The 24,372-nt window shown below is 38.3% G+C and overlaps 1 protein-coding gene across 7 annotated transcripts in view; it reads left to right on the top strand.

Moving 5' to 3' along the window:
• Nucleotides 1–24,372, top strand: part of GRM8 (glutamate metabotropic receptor 8) — an 810,916-nt gene that overhangs the window by 628,785 nt on the left and 157,759 nt on the right. For 6 of the 7 annotated variants that reach the window (XM_054687702.2, XM_063815564.1, XM_063815563.1 and 3 more), the window contains one exon: nucleotides 19,278–19,414. In XM_054687702.2, coding sequence (XP_054543677.1) covers nucleotides 19,278–19,414 — 137 coding nt within the window. Of the gene's footprint in view, nucleotides 1–19,277; nucleotides 19,535–24,372 lie in introns of those variants that run through there. The other variant, XM_003318757.6, reaches the window with a different exon arrangement.

The following is a 24,372-nucleotide window of genomic DNA, read 5'->3' as shown; positions in this document are numbered from 1 at the left end:
TTACCAACCCATTCTCATTCCTCCTGAATAACCAACAACACTCCTTTGCCTTTTAAAATACATTTGTCTTGCATCTTTCTCAAAATGAATGAAAAAATTTTAAGTAATTGTTACACCTTTATAAAATGTATTTTGTATACTTACTTTTTTCATTTAATATATTGCTGAGATTTATCTATATTTGTGGCCATCTCTGTAGTTCATCCATTTTGACTGCAGTATAATATTCCATTGTATGAATTTACCATATACTATGATTGACTTGTTCACTATCCTGTGGGCATTTAGGGCAATTCCAGTTGAGCTATACAAAACTTTCAAGAAAGATATTATTACAAGTTTACTCAAACATTTGCAGGCAATAGGAAAAGAGGGACTAGGCTGGGCACAGTGGCTCACGCCTGTAATCCTAGCACTTTGGGAGGCTGAGGTAGTTGGTTCACGAGATCAGGAGATCGAGACCATCCTGGCAACACAGTGAAACCCTGTCTCTACTAAAAATACAAAAATTAGCTGGGCATGGTGGCACGCGCCTGTAATCCCAGCTACTCAGGAGGCTGAGGCAGGAGAATCTCTTGAACTACCTGGGAGGTGGAGGTCGCAGTGAGCTGAGATCACGCCACTGCACTCCAGCCTGGGCGACAGAGCGAGGCTGTGTCTCGAACAACAACAACAAAAAGAAACAGAGGGACTACTTTCCCATTTATTCTTTGAGGTCAGTATAACCTGATACCCAAACAAGAAGAACATTATAAGAAACAAAAATTACAGATCCTTCTCACTCATAAGTATGAATGTAAACATTCTAAACAAAACATTAGCAGATCGAATCCAATAGTGAATAAAAATACAAATTATTGAAATCAAGTTGTGTTCACTCCATGTTTCCATAATGCAACATTTAGAAATATAGAAATATAATTCATTATGGTAACAGATTAAAGGAAAAAAGATTGCTAGCATTTAAAATATATTCATAATAAAAATATTAGTTCATTTAGAATATGAGGGACTTTCTTAAACTGATGAAAAGTGCACATAAAAGGCCTAAATGAATATGATACTAACTGAGGAATATGGGAGGCATTCTTTTAAAGTAAAAAAAAAATGCAAAGGTGTTCACTATTGCCACTTCTTATTAGCATTGTACTGAAGGTCCTAGATAGTACAATAAGAAAAGAAGAAAAAAATATTTAAGCTACAAGAACTGTTAAGGGAGACATAAAAATATAAATATTTGCAGAAAACTTGATGCTTTCCATAGAAATAAAAAATCTAGAGATCAATTATTAGGTATAATAAAAGAATTTGCAATGGTTTCTGAAACATGAAACTACTGACATTTTGGATAATTTACTGCTGTAGGACACTGTCCTGTGCCTTGTGGGATGTTTAGTAGCATCTTTGACCTCTTCCACTAGTTGCCAATAACATCACCTTCCCAGTTGGGATTATCAAAAATATCTCCAGACATTGTGCCAAATATCCTCTGAGGGACAAAATCACCTCAACCACTGAGCTAGCTATAAGACTGATACAGAAAAAGTTAGCTGCATTTTGTATACTAGCAGCAAAGTAATAGGCAATGTAGTTTAAGAAACATTAACAATAGTATCAGATAATATTATCTAGGAATAAATGTACAAAAATGGTTAGGTGCTATGAAAAGAAAATTATATAACTGTTTTAAGACTTATAAAAGAAGGTCTAAATAATGGAAGCAAGCAATACACATGGTTAGGAAGACAATATAAAGATATTATATCTTTCCCAATTGATTTACAGATTTTATAAATTCTCCAGTGATAATCCACACAGTGTTGTTCATGGACATTATTAAGATGGTTCTACATTTTAAAAATATTTTAATTGAGACAAGGTCTCACTTTGTTGCCCAGGCTGGTTTCAAACTCCTGGGGTCAAGCAATCCTCCTGCCTGAGCCTCCCCAAATGCTAGGATTACAGGCATGAGCCAACATGCCAGCCAGATTGTTCTACATTTTATATGGAGAAGTATAAAGCAAAGAGAAGGTAGAACACTTCTAAGAAAGAAAAATAGGAAACTTGTCGTACTGCTTTGTCTTATTATAAAACTTTAGTAATTTATATTGACCATTGGTATTGTGTCAAGGATGGACAATGGTGAATGCAATAGGATAGGCCAGAACAAGATCCATTTACAGATCTTAGATATAAAATGGAAGCATTGCTCCAGCCAGTAGGAAATAGGGTATTATTCAACAAAAAGAACTGAAAAAATGGCTACCAATATAGAAAAAAAGTGAAATTGTATTTCTACCTCATATCCCTTACCTACTATGATAGGGATGTCAACTACAGGTATATTAAATGAAAATATCAACAGCATAATTTAAAAACTCTTAGTAAAAAATGTAAACTAATAACTTTTAGACTTGGGGGTACAAAAGAGATTCTTATACAAGCCATGAGAGCATCATTATAAAGACTGATAAATGTGACTCTTGTAAATCCAGATGGAAAGAGAATCTTTCTTTTTCCACCAACACAATGGACTAGTTGATGAAAGACCTTTTCCTAGTACAGCAAATTTGAAAAGGTTGGACCATATGTACACACACACACACACACACACACACACACACACACACACATACACTTCTCTCATATATGTAATCATCACTATTAGAGATACAATGATTAATAAAGCAAAGTCCTTTTTATAATGGAAGTCATATATACACATTTTTATATGTAAAGTATTTAATGTACCCCAGAAAAAATAATAAGGGGCTTCAAGTACATAAGATGAAAAGAGGATTTCTGTTACAGAATGAAAATATATTAGATTCAGGGTATTGTAATGTATTTTGGTTTGTTCTCACATTCATTTTAAGATATATTACCTAATCTTGCCTAATTATTATATGTTCTTTTTTATTTCTTTCCTTTAGCCAAACATTTGATATTTTAATAGTCTCTGTGGTTACTTTTCTTACAAGAGATTTTATTTAAACCTCCTAATTCATCTGCTTCCCTGAGATGCATATCACGGAATAATGGGTCTTTTCCCATTTTAAAAGTTGAATCAGCTTATTTGAGTACTATAAATGCAATTATAGGGTCTATTTCTGTTTCTCAAATAGTGCTATTCATTAATGACAATGACACTTTGCAATCTTAAAGCACCTTTTATCCAAGTATCATGAAGACATTTCCACAGGAGAAATTACTATTGTTATCTCAGTTTTTTGATAGATCAAGAAGAAGAGTTGGTTCAGAGAATTAGAAATGCTATTCAACTACATTTCTTGTCGTGTCTTTTTTTTTTAACACACCAAAACAGTTAAAGCCATTTTCAACCTAAAATTGGGCACACATTTTTAATACTTCTATATTTGGTTTTTATGGAAACAAATTGTGTATTTTAGCCAAGGTAAATAAACGTGGATACTTATCCAGTGCAATTCTGAAGAATGATTACACTTTCTCAAGTCCACCTTATATTACATATATCCACATTGAAGTAATGAGCATTAACTCTGAAGGAGAATCTGAAACAAGTTATTAATCCATGCCAGTGTCTGATACTCACTCTACACTATTCTTGAAGCTTTATAATGTGACATGAAGTGAAACATTTATTTCCAGACTTAATATGATTTCACTTATTCATTTAATAACTATTCATTGAGAACTCACTAGATACTTGGATGTTATGGGTGTCTGCTGGAAGAAATAGACTGACAACCTGTAATGACTCAAACAGAATAGAAGTTTGTTTTATACTCACACAATTATGCTAAAGGTATGGTGGATTAACAGGTTAGTAGCACGGATATTCATGCACTCACGCTGGAATCCAGCCTAATGTAAGTTCTGTCATTTTTAACATGCAGATGCTCAAAGTGTCCAGCATAACATTTTCATTCTAGCCAGCTAGGAAGAGAAAAGACCATAGAAGACCACTTAGGGGGTTTTAATGCCCTCCTATGTAGTGCATATCACGTGTGCTCACAATTGATTGTCTGGAACTAATAATTTGGCCATGCCTAAGTGCAAGGAAGACTGGAAAAGGGTAGCCTAGCTATGTGCCCAGGAAAAAGATAATATTTATTTGGATCCTCATCCAATAGTCTGAGCTATATATATGGTGGAGAATGTGATAGAAATGTTTTCCACAATCACAGGCATATCATCCAGCGATTTATATTGATCAGTTAAATAAACCAAATATTTTTAGAAATTTAAAAGTACTATGAAGGCAATAATGTGTGTAATAGTGAATGACAGGTATAGAAATCAGGCTAAATTAGATATGGTGATCCGGCAAGCCTCTCTTGATGTTTTGGGTGGGATATGAGTAATGAAAGAAGCCAGTCAGAAGATCAAGTCGGGAAGAACACTGGAAAGAGAAAACAGAAAATCCCCGAGAGAGAGCAACCTTCATGTGCTTGCAAGCAGAAAGAAGACCAGGTTGGAAGGAGTACAGAAAATGAGCAAGATCAGATAAATAAGAGACTTAAAGGCCATGATAAGCCTTTGAGTTTTATTCTAAGTGAAATGGGAAGCCATTGAAGGATATCAAGAAGAGGGATATTATTTGATTTGTGTTTCACTGTCATTCTGACTGCAGGGTAGAGAGTGGATTGTTGTTGTTCAGTGTGAATGCAGGATACCTGCTAAGAGTTCAGGGAGAGGTTATAGTAGCCAAGACAAGGTTAATGCAAGAGGGGGTAAAAAGAATGGGCAAATTCTAGATACGTTCTGAAGATAGAACCTGTCCATGCATTAGATGTAAGCTTTTTTGAGCAGGGGGTAGGGACAGGTTCTCTCTCTGTCACCCAGGCTGGAGTGCAGTGGTGCTATCACAGCTCACTGCAGCTTCCACCTCCTGGGCTCAAGCCATCTTCCCAACTCAGCCTCTTAAGTGGCTGGGATTACAGGTGTATGCCACCATGCCTGGCCTAGATATGGGTCTTGTTTATTTTTACCTCTGGAGAAGTTTAGATTTTATTTTAGGATCTGGTCTCCAGATCTGGCATCCACTGAGCCACACGTCAGCCTTTGGTTGGTCCACATACATTTAGGGAAGAAATGATTGAAGGGGGGTTCAGTCCAGTTGAAGAGGAGGCCAGATGAGAAAGGCTCAGCAATGGGCCTTCATCCCCAGTGAATGGAGTGTTGGAGCGAGGGAGCAGTGGCTGCTGAAATTATCTGCCTTTTAGACCTGTATTGTTTTAATCTGGTCAGCACTAACCATGTGGGTGTTGAGCAGTTGAAACAGGGCTAATCTGAATTGTGATAAGCTGTAGTATAAAGTATACATAAGATTTTGAAGACTTAGGAAATAAGTGCATAAAGTACCTCAATATTTCTATATTGATTATATTTTGATGTGATATTTTTCACATGTTAGTTTACATAAAGTATATTAAAATTAATGTCACCATTAAAAAAATTTAGACTTTTTAAGAAAATAATTTACATTTACAAAAAATCTGAACATAGAGCACAATTTCTATATTACACCCCTCCACACACATAGTTCCCCCAACCATTATCATCTTGTATGAATGTGGTACATGTATGAAAGCTAATGGATCAGTATGATACATTATTATTAACAGAAGTCCTTAGTTTACATTAAGATTTAGTCCTGTGTGTTGCTATAGATGTGGGTATTAAATTAGGTTTTGAATTGATTGAATGGATGGACAGTAAGCTGCTTACTAAGTGGAGATGACTGTCTGAAGAACATGTTTGGAAATATGTAAGAATCAAGCATTGTGTCTGAGATAATTATCAAACAATAATGTGGAGATACAGATAATAGGAAAAGTCTGCATTCAGGGCTAGACATATAAATTTGAGACTCATCAGTGGAGGAATGAGGTTAAATTTTAACTTAAAATGTGTCAAAGAGTAAAAGAGAAATAAGAAAGTGGAGAAAATGAACACAATTTTACCATGAAGGAGAGTGAAAAATGAAGCAGTAGCTGAATGAGTCTGTGGGGATAGAGTAACGGATTTTAGTTGCTTTCTTCTTGAGAGCTATTAGAACTGATTTGTAAATTGATGGGGATACTTCTGCCAAAAGTCTAAATTTGTTTATGTAAAAGAAAGAAAAGATAACTGAACTGAAAGTGCATGGAAGGTGAGAGTGATGGGGCCCCAGCACCAAGGGAGGACATGCCTTTGATTGGACCTGGGATATGTGTTGCATCAGGAGGGATGGGAGAATATGAGTGGGGATGCAGGTAGGCGGTAGATTGTGTGGTGGAATGATGAGGAAGTTTTTGTATTGCTGTCTTTTCTCTGTGGAAACGTATGAAGCAAGCCGGAATGACAGGGGAAGGAAGGTGTTAGATATGTGAGGGATGAGAATAAGTCATGAAACAGTCAAATATTACCTAGAAGCGAGGGGGAAATGGGCCAACTGGGAAAGTGTGATAGGATTGCAGAGCAATGCTGATTGTCCATGTGAAATCTGAGGGTATGAATTTAAAGTAAGACCAGACAGCAGGGACAAGGTAAAGGAAGTGAGGCACCTAGCATGCAAAATTCAGGGAGATAGATTCCCTCTCGGAGTCATGCCCTGGGCATCTCATTTGCCTCAGCCTAGTCCTGGTCTTGTCAGACAACAAAATTTTATCATTTTATTAAACAATGTTCAGCTTCTTGGGTGCAGGCAAAGAAGATGTACAGTTGAATTTAATCATGACTGTGATTTTGATAGAGCAATTCATTGGACAGAGAGAAGCGCAAGAGAATAGAGGGTATTCCCTAGAAAGATCATAGAACATGTCTAGGAATAGGAGAGAAGAGTCACTATCATGGGAGCGAAGCAGTGTGGCAAAACGGGGTGATTAATGAATTGGTAAGTGTAGGAAATCATAGAATTGTTGCAGTGAGGATGGAAGGTGGTGTCCAAAGAGGAAACTTTTGGAGTTGATATGGTTACTAGACAAGACAACTTCCAGGGAGTGACTATGACAGTATGTGTCAAGATGCGTGAATGATTTTTTTTTTTTTAAATGGTGATTGGGGCCAGGCATGATGTCTCACACCTGTAATCCCAGCACTTTGGGAGGCAGAGGTGGGTGGATTACCTGATGTCAGGAGTTAAAGACCAGCCTTGCCAACATGGTGAAACCCTGTCTCTACTAAAACTACAAAAATTGGCCAGGCATGGTGGCACATGCCTGTAATCCCAGCTACTCAGGAAGCTGAGACAGGAGAATCACTTGAACCTGGGAGGCGGAGGTTGCAGTGAGCCGAGATGGAGCCACTGCACTCCAGCCTGGAGGACAGAGACAAGACTTCATCTCAAATCAAACAAACAAACAAACAAACAAACAAAAAAGGTAATTGGAAATAAGTAAGTCTAACTCTGCAGCCAGGATGTTGAGTGATGAATAAATTATACTACCACCAAAGAGATAACAGAAATGTTGTTGGAGGAGAATACAGTAAGTCACATGCTAAAGGCTTCAGAGAACTGGGGTGAGTAATTGATACATGTAAGAGTAATCAAGTTCCTAAATAATAAAACTATATGATTTTAATTCAAATATGTGAATCTATTTAAGTGTAATAAATACTTAGTAAAGTAAATTGGATAAGGAAAGAGAGCATGAATAATTGAGACACTGTTGAAAATTGCTACTTCCTATGGCATTTTGGTCAATGACAAATCTCACATATTTATTCTTTATTTAAGGGTGCTAAAAATTACTAAATTAACCCATTTCATTTCTAGCTTTCTTATTTTTTTCCTGCTTTTCCAATAGTTTAGGCAGTGATGAGCAGGAAAATAAGGTTTTGGTAGCATGAGGGGAGCAGAGAAGTAATAAACTTGACAAAAAACTGAGAGGATTGCACTTATAAAGAGATTTATAATTTTTGCACATAAAGGTGAATGCATTATTTTTACATTGTGTTTTGCATGGTGTAAACAAGAAAATGTATACTAAGGGGGCATAAGTGCAGCCAACGGAATGGAAGATGATGAGTGTTTGCGTTCATTGCACATCTATTGTGTACCAGTCATATACACTGTCATCTCATGCAACACTTGTAACAGTTTAGGAAGGTTGGGGTTATTACGCCTGCTTGGCAGATGAGAAAACAGGCTTAAGGAGGGTAACTTACTTAGATCACACAGATAATTGGTAGAGCCAGAAAGCAGACTCTAGTCCCTGCATCCCAAGCCCATATTCTTCCCCTGCGCAATATTCAAAAGAGCCAACATTTGCAAAAAAAATCTTCATTGAATATATCATTTTCCCTACAAAACCATGTTGGAGTGCTTGAGATGCCTACGAATAAAAATATATTTTTTCACACATTTCTTATTGAACAGAAAATATTCAAGGAGATGTGTGACATCTAAGGGTAGCACCTGATGAGTAAACATTACCTCACAACTCCATGTTGTTTGTTTCCATTTCTGCACTAGCACATGTGGATGAAAAAGTTTGTTTTAAGACAGCATCTCGCTCTGTCACCTGGAGTTGGAGTGCAGTAGCGCAATTCTAGTTCACTGTAACCTCAAGCTCCTGGTCTCAAGCGATCTTTCTACCCCAGGCTCCTGAGTAATGAGGAGTACAGGTGCATGCCACCATGCCTGGCTAATTTATCTTTTGGTAGAGATGGGGGTCTCACTGTGTTGCCCAGGCTGGTCTTGAACTCCTGGCCTGAAGAGATCCTCCTACCTCAGACTCCCAAAGTGCTGGGATTACAAGTATGAGCCACTGCACCCAGCGTGAAAACCATTTTAAAAAATTAATCCACTTTTGGCTGGGCACATTTATTCATGCCTGTAATTCTGGCATTTTGGGAGGCCAAGGAGGGAGGATTGCCTGACCCCAGGAGTTCAAGACCAGCCTGGGCAGCATGCAAAACCCTATGTCTACCAAAAATTACAAAAATTAGCTGGGCATGGTGGCACAGGCTTGTGATCCCAGCTACTCAGGAGGCCAAGGTTGGAGGATCCCTCAATCCTAGGAGGTAGATGTTGCAGTGAGCCAAGATGACACCACTGAGTTCCAGCCTGAGTGACACAGGGAGACCCTTTCCACCACCCTCCTCAAAAACAAAATTAATACACATCAAAATTTATGAAATACCTAACGTATAGGATGGAGAGAAATAAAACAGGAAAATGTAAGCGTAATTTATCATGTAAAATATGTGTGAATATTGCTTAATCAAATATATTTGTTATATTTCTTTTTTTAATGTAAATAGCATTTCTTTTTTTTCCTTTTTTCTTATTATACTTTAAGTTCTAGGGTACATGTGCACAACGTGCAGGTTTGTTACATATGTATACATGTGCCATGTTGGTGTGCTGCACCCATTAACTTGTCATTTACATTAGGTATATCTCCTAATGCTTTCCCTCCCCACTTCCCTCACCCCACAACAGGCCCCAGTGTGTGATGTTCCCCTTCCTGTGTCCATGTGTTCTCACTGTTCAATTCCCACCTGTAAGTGAGAACATGTGGTGTTTGGTTTTTTGTTCTTGTGATAGTTTGCTGAGAACGATGATTTCCAGCTTCATCCATGTCCCTACAAAGGACATGAACTCATCCTTTTTTATGACTGCATAGTACTCCATGGTGTATATGTGCCACATTTTCTTAATCCAGTCTATCATTGATGGACATTTGGGTTAGTTCCAAGTCTTTGCTACTGTGAATAGTGCCGCAATAAACATACGTGTGCATGTGCCTTTACAGCAGCATAATTTATAATCCTTTGGGTATATACCCAGTAATGGGATGGCTGGGTCAAATGGTATTTCTAGTTCTAGATCCTTGAGGAATCACCACACTGTCTTCCACAATGGTTGAACTAGTTTACAGTCCCAACAACAGTGTAAAAGTGTTCCTGTTTCTCCACATCCTCTCCATCACCTGTTGTTTCCTGACTTTTAAATGATTGCCATTCTAACTGGTGTGAGACGGTATCTCACTGTGGTTTTGATTTGCATTTCTCTGATGACCAGTGATGATGAGCATTTTTTCATGTGTCTGTTGGCTGCATAAATGTCTTCTTTTGAGAAGTGTCTGTTCATATCCTTTGTGCACTTGTTGATGGGGTTGTTTTTTTCTTGTAAATTTGTTGGAGTTCTTTGTAGATTTTGGATATTAGCCCTTTGTCAGATGAGTAGATGGTAAAAATTTTCTCCCATTTTGTAGGTTGCCTGTTCACTCTGATGGTAGTTTCTTTTGCTGTGCAGAAGCTCTTTAGTTTAATTAGATCCCATTTGTCAATTTTGGCTTTTGTTGCCATTGCTTTTGGTGTTTTAGACATGAAGTCCTTGCCCATGCCTATGTCGTGAATGGTATTGCCCAGGTTTTCTTCTAGGGTTTTTATGGTTTTAGGCCTAACATTTAAGTCTTTAATCCATCTTGAATTAATTTTTGTATAAGGTGTAAGGAAGGGATCCAGTTTCAGCTTTCTACATATGGCTAGCCAGTTTTCCCAGCACCATTTATTAAATAGGGAATCCTTTCCCCATTTCTTGTTTTTGTCAGGTTTGTCAAAGATCAGATGGTTGTAGATGTGTGGTTATTATTTCTGAGGGCTCTGTTCTGTTCCATTGGTCTATATCTCTGTTTTTGTACCAGTACCATGCTGTTTTGGTTACTATAGCCTTGTAGTATAATTTGAAGTCAGGTAGCGTGATGCCTCCAGCTTTGTTCTTTTGGCTTAGGATTGTCTTGGCAATGAGGGCTCTATTTTTGGTTCCATATGAACCTTAAAGTAGTTTTTTCCAATTCTGTGAAGAAAGTCATTGGTAGCTTGATGGTGATGTCATTGAATCTATAAATTACCTTGGGCAGTATGGCCATTTTCATGATATTTTCTACCCATCCATGAGGATGGAATGTTCTTCCATTTGTTTGTATCCTCTTTTATTTTGTTGAGCAGTGGTTTGTAGTTCTCCTTGAAGAGTTCCTTCACATCCCTTGTAAGTTGGATTCCTAGGTACTTTATTCTCTTTGAAGCAATTGTAAATGGGAGTTCACTCATGATTTGGCTCTCTGTTTGTCTGTTATTGGTGTATAAGAATGCTTGTGATTTTTGCACATTGATTTTGTAACCTGAGACTTTGCTGAAGTTGCTTATCAGCTTAAGGAGATTTTGGGCTGAGACAATGGGGTTTTCTAAATATACAATCATGTCATCTGCAAACAGGGACAATTTGACTTCCTCTTTTCCTAATTGAATACCCTTTATTTCTTTCTCTTGCCTGATTGCCCTGGCCAGAACTTCCAACACTATGTTGAATAGGAGTGGTGAGAGAGGGCATCCCTGTCTTGTGCCAGTTTTCAAAGGGAATGCTTCCAGTTTTTGCCCATTCAGTATGATATTGGCTGTGGCTTTGTCATAAATAGCTCTTATTATTTTGAGATACATCCCATCAATACGTAATTTACTGAGAGTTTTTATCATGAAAGGCAGATGAATTTTGTCAAAGGCCTTTTCTTCATCTATTGAGATAATCATGTGGCCTTTGTCTTTGGTTCTGTTTATATGCTGGATTACGTTTAGTGATTTTCGTATGTTGAACCAGCCTTGCATCCCTGGGATGAAGCCAACTTGATCATGGTGGATAAGCTTTTTGATGTGCTTCTGGATTTGGTTTGCCAGTATTTTATTGAGAATTTTCACAGTGATGTTCATCAGGGATATTGGTCTAAAATTGTCTTTTTTGGTTGTGTCTCTGCCAGGCTTTGGTATCAGGATAATGCTGGCCTCATAAAATGAGTTAGGGAGGATTCCCTCTTTTTCTATTGATTGGAATAGTTTCAGAAGGAATGGTACCAGCTCCTCATTGTACCTCTGGTAGAATTTGGCTCTGAATCCATCTGGTCCTGGACTTTTTTTGGTTGGTAGGCTATTAATTATTGCCTTAATTTCAGAGCCTGTTATTGGTCTGTTCAGGGATTCAAGTTCTTCCTGGTTTAGTCTTGGGAGGGTGTATGTGTCGAGGAATTTTTCCATTTCTTCTAGATTTTCTAGTTTATTTCCGTAGAGGTGTTTTTAGTATTCACTGATGGTAGTTTGTATTTCTGTGGGATTGGTGGTGATATCCCCTTTATCATTTTTTATTGCATTTATTTGATTCTTCTCTCTTTTCTTCTTTATTAGTCTTGCTAGCGGTCCTAAATTTTGTTGATCTTTTCAAAAAACCAGCTCCTGGATTCATTGATTTTTTGAAGGGTTTTTTGTGTCTCTATCTCATTCAGTTCTGCTCTGATCTTAGTTATTTCTTGCCTTCTGCTAGCTTTTGAATGTGTTTGCTCTTGCTTCTCTAGTTCTTTTAATTGTGATGTTAGGGTGTCGATTTTAGATCTGTCCTGCTTTCTCTTGTGGGCATTTAGTGCTATAAATTTCCCTCTACACATTGCTTTAAATGTGTCCCAGAGATTCTGGTATGTTGTGTCTTTGTTCTCATTGGTTTCAAAGAACGTCTTTATTTCTGACTTCATTTCGTTATGTACCCAGTAGTCATTCAGGAGCAGGTTGTTCAGTTTCCATGTAGTTGAGCAGTTTTGAGTGAGATTCTTAATCCTGAGTTGTAGTTTGATTGCACTGTGGTCTGAGAGATAGTTTGTTATAATTTCTGTTCTTTTACATTTGCTGAGGAGTGCTTTACTTCCAACTATGTGGTCAATTTTGGACTAAGTGTGATGTGGTGCTGAGAAGAATGTATATTCTGTTGATTTGGGGTGGAGAGTTCTGTAGATGTCTATTAGGTCCACTTTGTGCAGAGCCGAGTTCAATTCCTGGATATCCTTGTTAACTTTCTATCTCGTTGATCTGTCTAATGTTGACAGCGGGGTGTTAAAGTTTCCCATTATTGTTGTGTGGGAGTCTAAGTCTCTTTGTAGGTCTCTAAGTACTTGCTTTATGAATCTGGGTGCTCCTGTATTGGGTGCATATATATTTAAGATAGTTAGCTCTTCTTGTTGAATTGATCCCTTTACCATTATGTAATGGCCTTCTTTGTCTCTTTTGATCTTTGTTGGTTCAAAGTCTGTTTTATCAGAGACTAGGATTGCAACCCCCGCCTTTTTTTGTTTTCCATTTGCTTGGTAGGTCTTCCTCCATCCCTTTATTTTGAACCTATGTGTGTCTCTGCACGTGAGATGGGTCTCCTGAATACAGCACTCTGATCAGTCTTGACTCTTTATCCAATTTGCCAGTCCATGTCTTTCAATTGGAGCATTTAGCCCATTTATATTTAAGGTTAATATTGTTATGTGTGAATTTGATCCTGTCATTATGATGTTAGCTGGTTATTTTGCTCAATAGTTGATGCTGTTTCTTCCTAGCCTTGATGGTCTTTACAATTTGGCATGTTTTTGCAGTGGCTGGTACTGGTTGCTCCTTTCCATGTTTAGTGCTTCCTTCAGGAGCTCTTGTAGGGCAGGCCTGGTGGTGACAAAATCTCTCAGCATTTGCTCTAAAGGATTTTATTTCTCCTTCCCTTATGAAGCTTAGTTTGGCTGGATATGAAATTCTGGGTTGAAAATTCTTTTCTTTAAGAATGTTGAATATTGGCCCCCACTCTCTTCTGGCTTGTAGAGTTTCTGCCGAGAGAGCCGCTATTAGTCTAATTGGTTTCCCTTTGTGGGTAACCCTACATTTCTCTCTGGCTGCCCTTAACATTTTTTCCCTCATTTCAACTTTGGTGAATCTGACAATTATGTGTCTTGGAGTTGCTCTTCTCGAGGAGTATCTTTGTGGTGTTCTCTGTATTTCCTGAATTTGAATGTTGTCCTGCCTTGCTAGGTTGGGGAAGTTCTCCTGGACAATATCCTGCAGAGTGTTTTCCAACTTGGTTCCATTCTCCCTGTCACTTTCAGGTACACCAATCAGACGTAGATTTGGTCTTTTCACATAGTCCCGTATTTCTTGGAGGCTTTGTTCGTTCCTTTTTACTCTTTTTTCTCTAAAGTTCTGTTCTCACTTCACTGCATTCATTTGATCTTCAATCACTGATACCCTTTCTTCCAGTTGATCAAATCGGCTACTGAAGCTTGTGCATTCATCACATATTTCTCGTGCCATAGTTTTCAGCTCCATCAGGTCATTTAAGGACTTCTCTACACTGGTTATTCTAGTTAGCCATTCGTCTAATCTTTTTTCAAGGTTTTTAACTTCTTTGCATTGGGTTCGAACTTCCTCCTTTAGCTCGGAGAAGTTTGATCATCTGAAGCCTTCTCTCAGCTTGTCAAAGTCATTCTCCATCCAGCTTTGTTCCATTGCTGGTGAGGAGCTGCGTTCCTTTGGAGGGGGAGAGGTGCACTGATTTTTAGAATTTTCAGCTTTTCTGCTCTGTTTTTTCCCCATCTTTGTGGTTTTTATCTGCCTTTGGTCTTTGATGATGGTGATGTACAGATGTGGTTTTGGTGTGGATGTCCTTTCTGTCTGTTAGTTTCCTTCTAACAGTCAGGACCCTCAGCTGCAGGTCTGTTGGAGTTTGCTGGAGGTCCACCCCAGACCCTGTTTGCCTGGGTATCAGCAGTGGAGGCTGCAGAATAGTGAATATTGCTGAACAGCAAACGATGCTGCCTGACCGTTCCTCTGGAAGTTTCGTCTCAGAGGGGTATCCGGCCGTGTGAGGTGTTAGTCTGCCCCTACTGGGGGGTGCCTCCCAGTTAGGCTACTTGGAGGTCAGGGACCTACTTGAGGAGGCAGTCTGTCCATTCTCAGATCTCAAACTCCGTGCTGGGAGAACCACTACTCTCTTCAAAGCTGTCAGACAGGGACATTTAAGTCTGCAGAGGTCTGCTGCCTTTTGTTTGGCTATGCCCTGCCCCCAGAGGTGGAGTCTACAGAGGCAGGCAGGCCTCCTTGAGCTGCAGTGGGCTCCACCCAGTTTGAGGGAATCCGGGCTGCTTTGTTTACCTACTCAAGCCTCAGCAATGGCAGGTGCCCCTCCCCCAGCCTCGCTGCTGCCTTGCAGTTGGATCTCAGTCTGCTGTGCTAGCAATGAGTGAGGCTCCGTGGGCATGGGACCCTCCGAGCCATGTGTGGGATATAATCTCCTGGTGTGCCGTTTGCTAAGACCGTTGGAAAAGCGCAGTATTAGGGTGGGAGTGACCTGATTTTCCAGGTGCTGTCTGTCACCCATTCCCTTGGCTAGGAAAGGGAATTCCCTGACCCCTTGCACTTTCCGGGTGAGGCGATGCCTCGCCCTGCTTTGGCTCACACTCGGTGGGCTGCACCCACTGTCCTGCCCACACTGTCCGACAAGCCCCAGTGAGATGAACCTGGTACCTCAGTTGGAAATGCAGAAATCACCTGTCTTCTGCGTCGCTCACACTGGGAGCTGTAGACTGGAGCTGTTCTTATTTGGCCATCTTGGAACCCCCCTCTGTCAAAGTTATATTTCTTACCTGTGTTGTTATTAAACCTTGATAAATTAATGACTATATTAAAAGACATTTGTCATTTGAAATTTTTTTGTGGACAAAAAAAAAAATTCACCACTTAATTCTGTTTCTCAGAGTGGCCAGTTTCAGTACAAACAATGATATTTTTAAAAGATGGCAAACTTGTAGGAATTATTAAACAGCTAATGAGTTAGTTCCTTATGGCTACTCGACGATGCTCTTTCTACATTGACTAGAGTTCCATGGCAGTCATTTGAAATGAGTCAATATGTAATGGAATCAGTTCTTCCTGAAAAAGGGTTGAAGTAATTCAACTGCAAGCCTAGTTTAAGACTAGAAATCGCATTAGGAAAACAAGATGCAAGGGTCATCAGTAATAAAAACCACTTCAGCTACTGGTGATTAACTCAGAGCCCATTCACAGATATGTCAAAATTTCCCCATGGTTTCTAATGTCACATTAGAATAACAAAGTGAGAGGATTTATTTGGTCTCTCCATTTGTGAATATAAAAGATGACAGGAAATATACATGAAGTTCATAATGTCCTGAAGAGGGAAGCATGGATTTGCTTGGGATCATTAGGGGATGCCTCTTTCATGCTTTCCTATAATTTATTGATTACTCGCTCAGTACTGAACACTGTCTTTGCTGCGGTGCTTACAAAGATAATAGATACTTTTGCCTTTCTTAAGAAGACCATAGTTTTGTGAAGATTGCAGAGGATCCACCCAGTGTTAACCATATAATAGGCTCTAAGAAAGTATCTGTGCAATAAATGTTTGGTCAGGTACAGGATGGATAGTAAGTCTGTGGAATGTTGCGAGTGCTTTCGATATTGCATGTTAGGACATAAAGAGGTGGTTGGGCACCTTCCCCAGGGTTGGAGTAAGATTAAGCTTCTGTAAGTGCATGACCCTTGAGCCTCATCTTGAAGGAATTATATAGAGAGGGGTAAGGAGGAAAGAGGATGGGAAATTAGAGAAAATAGCCTGAGCAAAGACAGAATGGTGAGACAGAGCATAATGAATTTAGGGACCGGAATTTTAGGTATAGGTGGCATTGTGTTGAAAGAGAACAGAGATTAGTGAGAGTGACATCAGGAAAACTTATACACTCACTGAGTTTATATGTTCTCATATAGACAGTGGCTCTCAAACACAGCATTTCCACAAAACAACAAAAGAAATTATAGTTAATACATAATATGACGTACTATGTTTTATATATATTGATTCATTTAATCCTTATATATCCCTCTGAGGTGGGAATTGCTATTAGCCCACTATATAACTGAGAAATGTGAGATATAGGGAAATTAAGAAATGCAGTCAAGACACCACATCAATAAGTGACAGAGGGGCGTTTGAACCCAATGATCTGTCTCCAGAACCCACACTTATAACTGCTTTAGAATATTGCACCTTAATACAATGTCAAATTTAGTGTAACTTGATTTTAATAATGATATTCAAAGTATCTAAGTTGGAAATTATTATATTTTGTGACAATGTGGCTCTCTAATGAGCTCTCTTGAGAGGTGTTCTTGACTTGGATATAGAAACAGCTAACACATTAGGAATTATGTATAACTCAGGGTATATTCATGGTAATGTGTTATACAAATTACATTATTTCATCTTAGGTACTGTTATTGTAAAAAAGATTGGGAACTGCTGTTGTAGAAGATAAGGAGTCATTGAGTCAAGGAGGTGACAACTTGGGAGATTTTAAGTAGAGAAAATTAAGTATCCCTTTATTGAGGAGGGAATATGTAATTAAAATATTTCAAAGTGATATATAAATGTCAGGAATTGATCATGTTAATGTGAAATTCTCAACATACGTGTTTTTCCAGCCAGAAATATCTTCCTCATTTGAATTTCAATAATCTTTTGTCTAGCCATCACTTAGAGAACTTTCAACATCCTTTCTATTACTATGTGTTGGTGCGTACTGAAAGTAAATGTGGAGTGAATAATTTATCCCCATGCACTGTTCTAAGCACTTGACAAGTGTTGATTATTTAATTCTCACAATAACTCTATGAGAAAAGTATCATTATTACTCCCATTTTACAGGTGAAGAAACTGAGGATTTAAGAGGTTAACCTGCTCGAGGTCACTAGGAACTGAGAAAGGTTTTGGTCAGGTTTGGCAAATAGGTTCTACTTGAATATATAAGGAGTAGCTAAGATAGTACTGCTTGATTGGAGAGCTCTTATTTTATTCCCTGAGTAATGTACATCTATCGATTTATATATAAAGTCATTTCTCATGTGAATTAATAATAATAGTAATAATAATGTACATATTTACAGCTCTTTTAGGACTTCAAAATTTATTCATATTTATTGTTAAGTCTGTGTGGTAAGTGAAGGAAAAGGGACATACACAAGTTGTGGAAATCAATGGGGAATGGAGTGAGCCTGGACATGGAACTTCCAGTTCCGGGAGCAGAGCTCTTTCTTCCATGCGGTGCCATCTCTTGCAGCCTCAGCAGTTCCTGATGATACCAGATGTCTGTAGTCTCATCAGAGAACTCACACCATGTTTAGATTTTAGGAAGAATCAAGAAAACAGAATATTAGACATCTGTCCATTAATTACTGGAAAAGTATTCACATTGTTGTTATGTGACTCTGATTACATTTATTTACAGGTTACTGTGTTTTTTTGATAAAGTCATCGATTTGTTTGATAAGTTAAATATTTTAGAATTTTGTGATGGCTGATAATTAGGTAAACAACTCTACAGATAGAATAAGAAACTCATTATAAGATGGGAATAGGTACAGCTGACGTATATAACTATTAGTTATGTATACTTTTGGAGAATACAGTATGAGACAGAGATAACAAGAAGGGGAAACTCTCTAGCACAGTTTAGAAATTCAATCCAATATCCTGTGAGAAGAGAGTCAGATAAAAGGCCTGCAGAGGGAAGACAGACACCAAGAAAAGGGATTGGTGTCAGGTGAATTTTTCAAGACAGGAAAGAATAATAATAATAAAAAAATGTAGAGAAGCCTAAAAGCTGTTAGAGAAAAGGAAAGTCTATATAGACAGTGAAGCTAGATGGAACAAGAAGACATTGGGGTGGTGATCCATTTCTACTCTTCCCCTGTAATTATATAAAAGTTAATAAGAGGGAAAGTAAAAGTGAGCAGAAACTATTAAGAGAAAAGATGAAAACTTCCGAGAGGAATGGAGTTTAGAAAAGACTACAGTTCTTGCATCCTGCTGCTCTGCCACTGTTAGACCTGTCACTGTGAAGTGGGAGAACAATCATGATCTGGGCAGAGTTGGGACTTCCCATAGATCACTGCCTCACCCATTGAGAGGTTCCCAACAGTAGACCACGTTGATATACTCTTGGGCAGAAGTAGCAGAGGCACAGGAACGGTGCTCTCTAACTGCTTTAGAGAGTTTGGAAAAAGCGAAACTCAGGATTCTGGCCAGAAAGTTCTACTGCCATATTTTGAATTGCTGTTTGTAGTTCGTATTGTACAATAGCTGTCATGCTTCAAAACATTTACATTTTTCTCTATTAACTATCATACTATGTAGCCAGTATTGAATATTCAGCCTATCAACTTTTATTTATTTAGCTGTTATGTGCATTGCTTAACTTGGATACTCATCATTTACTTTCTAATATGTACAATAAAGCACATCTTACTCGTGTGTGTGTGTCTGGGGTTCTTTTTCATGTAAAAGATATTATGCTATCAAGAATGACCTTGTATGGATTGCAATCTTTGTATCACTTACTTCACACAATATATTTTTATCTACCATTCCTTCTAAAAGAAAAATAAACCCAGTGGGCTATCTTACTAAAACTTTATTAACATTGTTTTCTAAATCTTTATAGGCAGTGCTGGCACTCCTGTCACTTTTAATGAAAACGGAGATGCTCCTGGACGTTATGATATCTTCCAGTATCAAATAACCAACAAAAGCACAGAGTACAAAGTCATCGGCCACTGGACCAATCAGCTTCATCTAAAAGCAAGTATCGTTATAAACATGTATTAATGTATATAGCTCTCCAGGAGGGATGCTTTATTTTTAAGTGTATAACTTTTGCTAGAAGAGGTTTTCCCCATAAATAAACTCTTAGAAAATGTATGACTTGATTCTCTCTTCAATTTAAAAATGTTATGGACATTCTTCAGCCTCTTTAGAGAAATCTCCTGATATCTGTAAGAATTTAATGAATGATCTGATTTTTTTTCTGCAATTGACTATACCCTTAGATAAATTTTGCCCTTTTATGAAAGAGTCATTTGTTGTAATCTTTGTACATTTTTTGTATGTCTGTGTGTTGGAGGTGATGTGGAATCGACTGAATATGCCCTCATTTATGAATTTGGGCTTAAAAAAAGGTCACATCTGGCTAACAAGGTGAAACCCCATCTCTACTAAAAATACCAAAAAAATTAGCCAGGGGTGGTGGTGGGCGCTTGTAGTCCCAGCTATTTGGGAGGCTGAGGCAGGAGAATGGCGTGAACCCGGGAGGCGGAGCTTGCAGTGAGCCGAGATCGCGCCACTGCACTCTAGCCTGGGCGTCAGAGCGAGACTCTGTCTCAAGAAAAAAAAAAAGGGGGGGCACATCACCTTTGCCACATCACAAGGGGAGACCTTCTGGCTATATCTGGTTGATAGAAGTGAATCATACTCTGTGTTTATATTGCCTCTTTCAGTTGCAACACCAGGGAAGGGTGATGTTCAGATTACTTAACAGCCTTTAGAGCTACCTGATATTTTTGTCTGCCGCAGGCACTCTTCAGGTCCAGTGTCCATTAATTCTGCAGTTTCCACAAGTGGCCATGTGAGGGCGACTTGAAGAGCTCAGCCGGAAGCAAGTTCCCAAGGCCTGGGATTGGTGCCCAAAAGCACCTGGGCATTTGCCTGCCAGGTGCCGCACCATCACCCAGAGTTCTGTTTCTTTCGGCTGGAGTCTGATGGGTACCCAGTGGGGTTAGCACGTGGGGATGGCAGTACGGAGGAGGAACTTCATCAGGTGTCTCAGGCTGGTGGGCACTCCCTCAGAGGAGCTCTCTTAGGGCAGAGGTCTTTGGGGGATTTGGGGAGAGCTGCTAGGTACCATCACTCTTCAGTCCTAAGGGGCTCTGGAACAGGAAACCAATTCTGAACTTGATGGATAAGGGAGGCCCAGGAAATCAGTGCACAGGGCTGTGGATGCTGGGGTGGGGAGGGCAGGGAGGGCAGCATCTACTTACCACCAGGTGAAGAATTATTTCACATTTTAACAGCCCTTTGCCCCATATTAGTGCACACTGGATTTTTTAAGTATAGAGAAGTATGGAGCACGTTCTGTAGTCTCAGCTGAGGTTTGGATTTCATTCATCCAGCATCTCTTCCACAGAAAAGTAGGACTTTTCACAGAAATTTGGTGGCCAGGAAATAACTACAAGAACAGTAGACATGGACACAGGAAGGGGAACATCACACTCTGGGGACTGTTGTGGGGTGGGGGGAGGGGGGAGGGATAGCATTGGGAGATATACCTAATGCTAGATGACGAGTTAGTGGGTGCAGCACACCAGCATGGCACATGTATACATATGTAACTAACCTGCACATTGTGCACATGTACCCTAAAACTTAAAGTATAATAATAATAAAAAAATACATAAAAAAGAACAGTAGACAGTAGGATGTTTTTAAAATGCTTCAAATAAACTAGGAAAATATTATTCTTCTGTTCTGTTGTTTTAATGTGTAATTCACTCTTTCCTCTAACAAAAAACATCTACTCTTCTTGATTCTCAGAGCTACCATAATACTGTGAGAGTGTATACATGCTTTCTCATGTTTGAACCTAATCAGAAGACATCAATTTGATATTTTTAATCAATTTTTTTGTTTTGTATTTCCAAATATGTCCCCCAAAGTGATATGTCTATGCAGCACCAGTCACCCAAGTTCTCAGAAAATTAGACGATGAGAAATTACAAAACTAGGGAGATTATGATTTATTTTTCTCCTCATAATTATTACAGCTATGCATTTAATAATGCACAGACAGCTTATGTTTCTAACTATTGTAGTGATACGTAAGGCCACATATCAATACTTTACTACTTCTAGGTGCTTCATGAAATCTTATCCATTGTTCTGCAATCCATATTGACATTTATTGAAACACAACTTTGATAGTGCCACAGGTTATTGATAATCAATAGCTTTTTGACAGAAGCCCTTTTGAAAGAGGACCTATGGGAAATGAAATAAGACAGAAATGTTTTGACAAGGTCTAAGATAGGAAAGCTTTTTGTCTGACTTTTATTAATGTCAGACTGCCTATCATTAATATATTCTGATGATTAGGGATTTACACAGCAAAATCCAGTGCTTGAGAAATATATACACTAACATACAACACCATTACATAACATAATTTTACACACAAGTACACATATATACACATCTCGCCATATACACATAATGTAGTTATGAACTTCCTATTGAATCTCAAGCTGCTCTTTTATGTACATTTAACAGTGCATGAAAGTTTTATGTTTATGACTGTATTGTTGTTCATAAAATGTATCAAAACAATTTGTGAGAATTATTTCTCATGCATGATTATGATCATTTATAACTAGATAGCGTTGCGGGTTTTACCGAAATGGAAAATGCATCTCTTAGAAGAAAAAACAATAAATTGCACTGTGGAGAGAGGTTATAAATTAAGAATTGAATTCTGAGGATTATCAGGACAAATCAAATGACTTTTATCCTTAGGAGTTGGATTAGTCACCTGCTTGAAGGTGGAGTAGTAGAGTGCTTGGCAAGCTACCAACTTGTTAATGTTTTGCTTAGATCTATGGCAAAGCACTAAACAAATTATTTGCCTCAGTTTTATCATGTCTAAAATGAAAACAGTAGCACCCACCTTATATGGTTGTAATAAGCATTAAATGAAGTAATACAACAAAGCCCTTTGCCCAGTGTTCGGTACACCTGAGATCTATAAATGTTACTTATGATTAATTCAGTATCTCAATATTCTATGTGGTCAGTGAGACACCTGATAGATAATGAGTGTACTGGGCAAAGCGAAGGTCCCATTAGAAGAGGGACTTGAGTTTGTGTGAGAAAGTTCAGAGACAGTCTCTGCATTTAAAATGCTGACTGTCCCCACAGCCAGTCCTTTCTGCCTGTCTTTGACATTGGCCTTAATACTTGGAAAATCCCTCTGCACTCAAAAAACAAACTTTATATAAGATAAATTTATTTTCCTGTGCTACCATGTGAATAGATATCATCACCTAGGCAGTTATTTTTTGAATGGATTTGGGAAATTCAGTCTGTGCTCATACTCTGTTAAAAGGTGTTGAGACTATAGTGAATATGTGAACCCTGTTCTCGGGGAACTCACAGATTAGAAGGAGAGACAAACACTCGGACCAACCACTCTAGCGCAATGGAGCAGGTGCACTGATGAAGGTATATATATATGGGTTTGCAATGGCAGCCTAGAGAGAGGTTGCTAATCTGGCCCGACCTCTGGTGGGAATTGTCACTGTGGCCAAAGGAGGATACTGACAGGAGGATTTACTCTTATCCATATACTGTATCTCTTCTTGTTCTATTAAACCAGATTTATGATAGCTTTCACATTCTCAGTGGTAAGCATTTATCAGTCAGTTATTGGATTGAACTCTGCTTGTTTTCAAAGAGCCAGTTTTTCTGGCTGAATTCAACCATAGTATAAATTTATACAAAGAGGGTATATGGTTAGGCATATTGGAATGCAGTAAATTTGCCTTGAATATCTCTTAGTGGATTGAATGAATTTTTTAAATAAGTAGATTATTCTTTTTCTTTTTCCTGGAAAATATATTAGGTATTTCATTTCCTCAAAAGCATTGTCTTTATTGTTCCAAACATTACTGTTTCTTTTTTCTTTTTATGAAACTAACATATGTTCTTAATTTGGCAATTACAATCAGCATAATTTGTTTAAGTTTTCTACTCAGTAATCTCGGCCCACACATGAGGCGTGTATTGTCTACCTGAGAGTGGATTTGAACAATGAGTCTCTCTATTTTATTAGGCAGAATCTCTCAAGAGGCAGGTGGTCCTTATTAGTGATTACAAAACATATTGTAACCTAGAGGTTCAGAGTAAACAGCCTGAACTGTGAAAAGAACAGCCATATGCTGCTCTGTGTCCACAGGGAGAACGTGTACTGGGGATGCTGTATGGGCCAAAAATAACTCGGGGCTTTTTTTAATGCTTTTTCCAACCAGATCCACTTTTTCTTGATTACTGTAGGAATGAAACATATGTTTTTATTGGTTTCAACATATTATTCTTTTTATAATCAAGGAAATAAGTTGAATATAAATGATAAATAACAAAGAATAGTGACTTCACAAGGGTGTCCCAATCTGCCCAATTATTAGTGGCAGAGTGTAATTTGGAAGGGTGATTTGAAGGAGAAACTGAATTAATAATTTTGAACCTGATTTAATTTTCAGTGGATGACTCCATAGAAGAAAAACTTCTGACAGGATACTGAGCTTTGAGCCTCAGTTTTCTCATCTAAGTGGGATAATAGATATTATTATGAATAGTAAACGCATTGTAATATGGTGATCAAGAAAAAGATCTCAAAGTCAAACAGAAGATGTTTGAATTCTGACGTTTCATTCATGAGCTCTATAGCCTTGGGCATGTGACTTAGACTCAGGTTCTTTATCTACCGACTTGATAGAGTTCTGAGATCATCAAGGAAATTGCATGTACAAAAATCCTAGAACATTGACTAGTACATATTAAGTATTGAATGAATGTGATAATAATAATTTTTGTTTTGTTTTGCCAGTACAACCAGCCTACTACAGAGGACCTATAGTGGGTATTTCAGTATGAAATCAAACTGAAGCTGTATTTGCAGTCTTCTTTCTGTCTTTATTCTGATGTTCTGAATA

This window comes from Pan troglodytes, chromosome 6 (assembly GCF_028858775.2).
Source record: "Pan troglodytes isolate AG18354 chromosome 6, NHGRI_mPanTro3-v2.0_pri, whole genome shotgun sequence".
Taxonomy (NCBI): domain Eukaryota; kingdom Metazoa; phylum Chordata; class Mammalia; order Primates; family Hominidae; genus Pan; species Pan troglodytes.
This window is presented reverse-complemented; position numbering and strand designations above follow the sequence as displayed.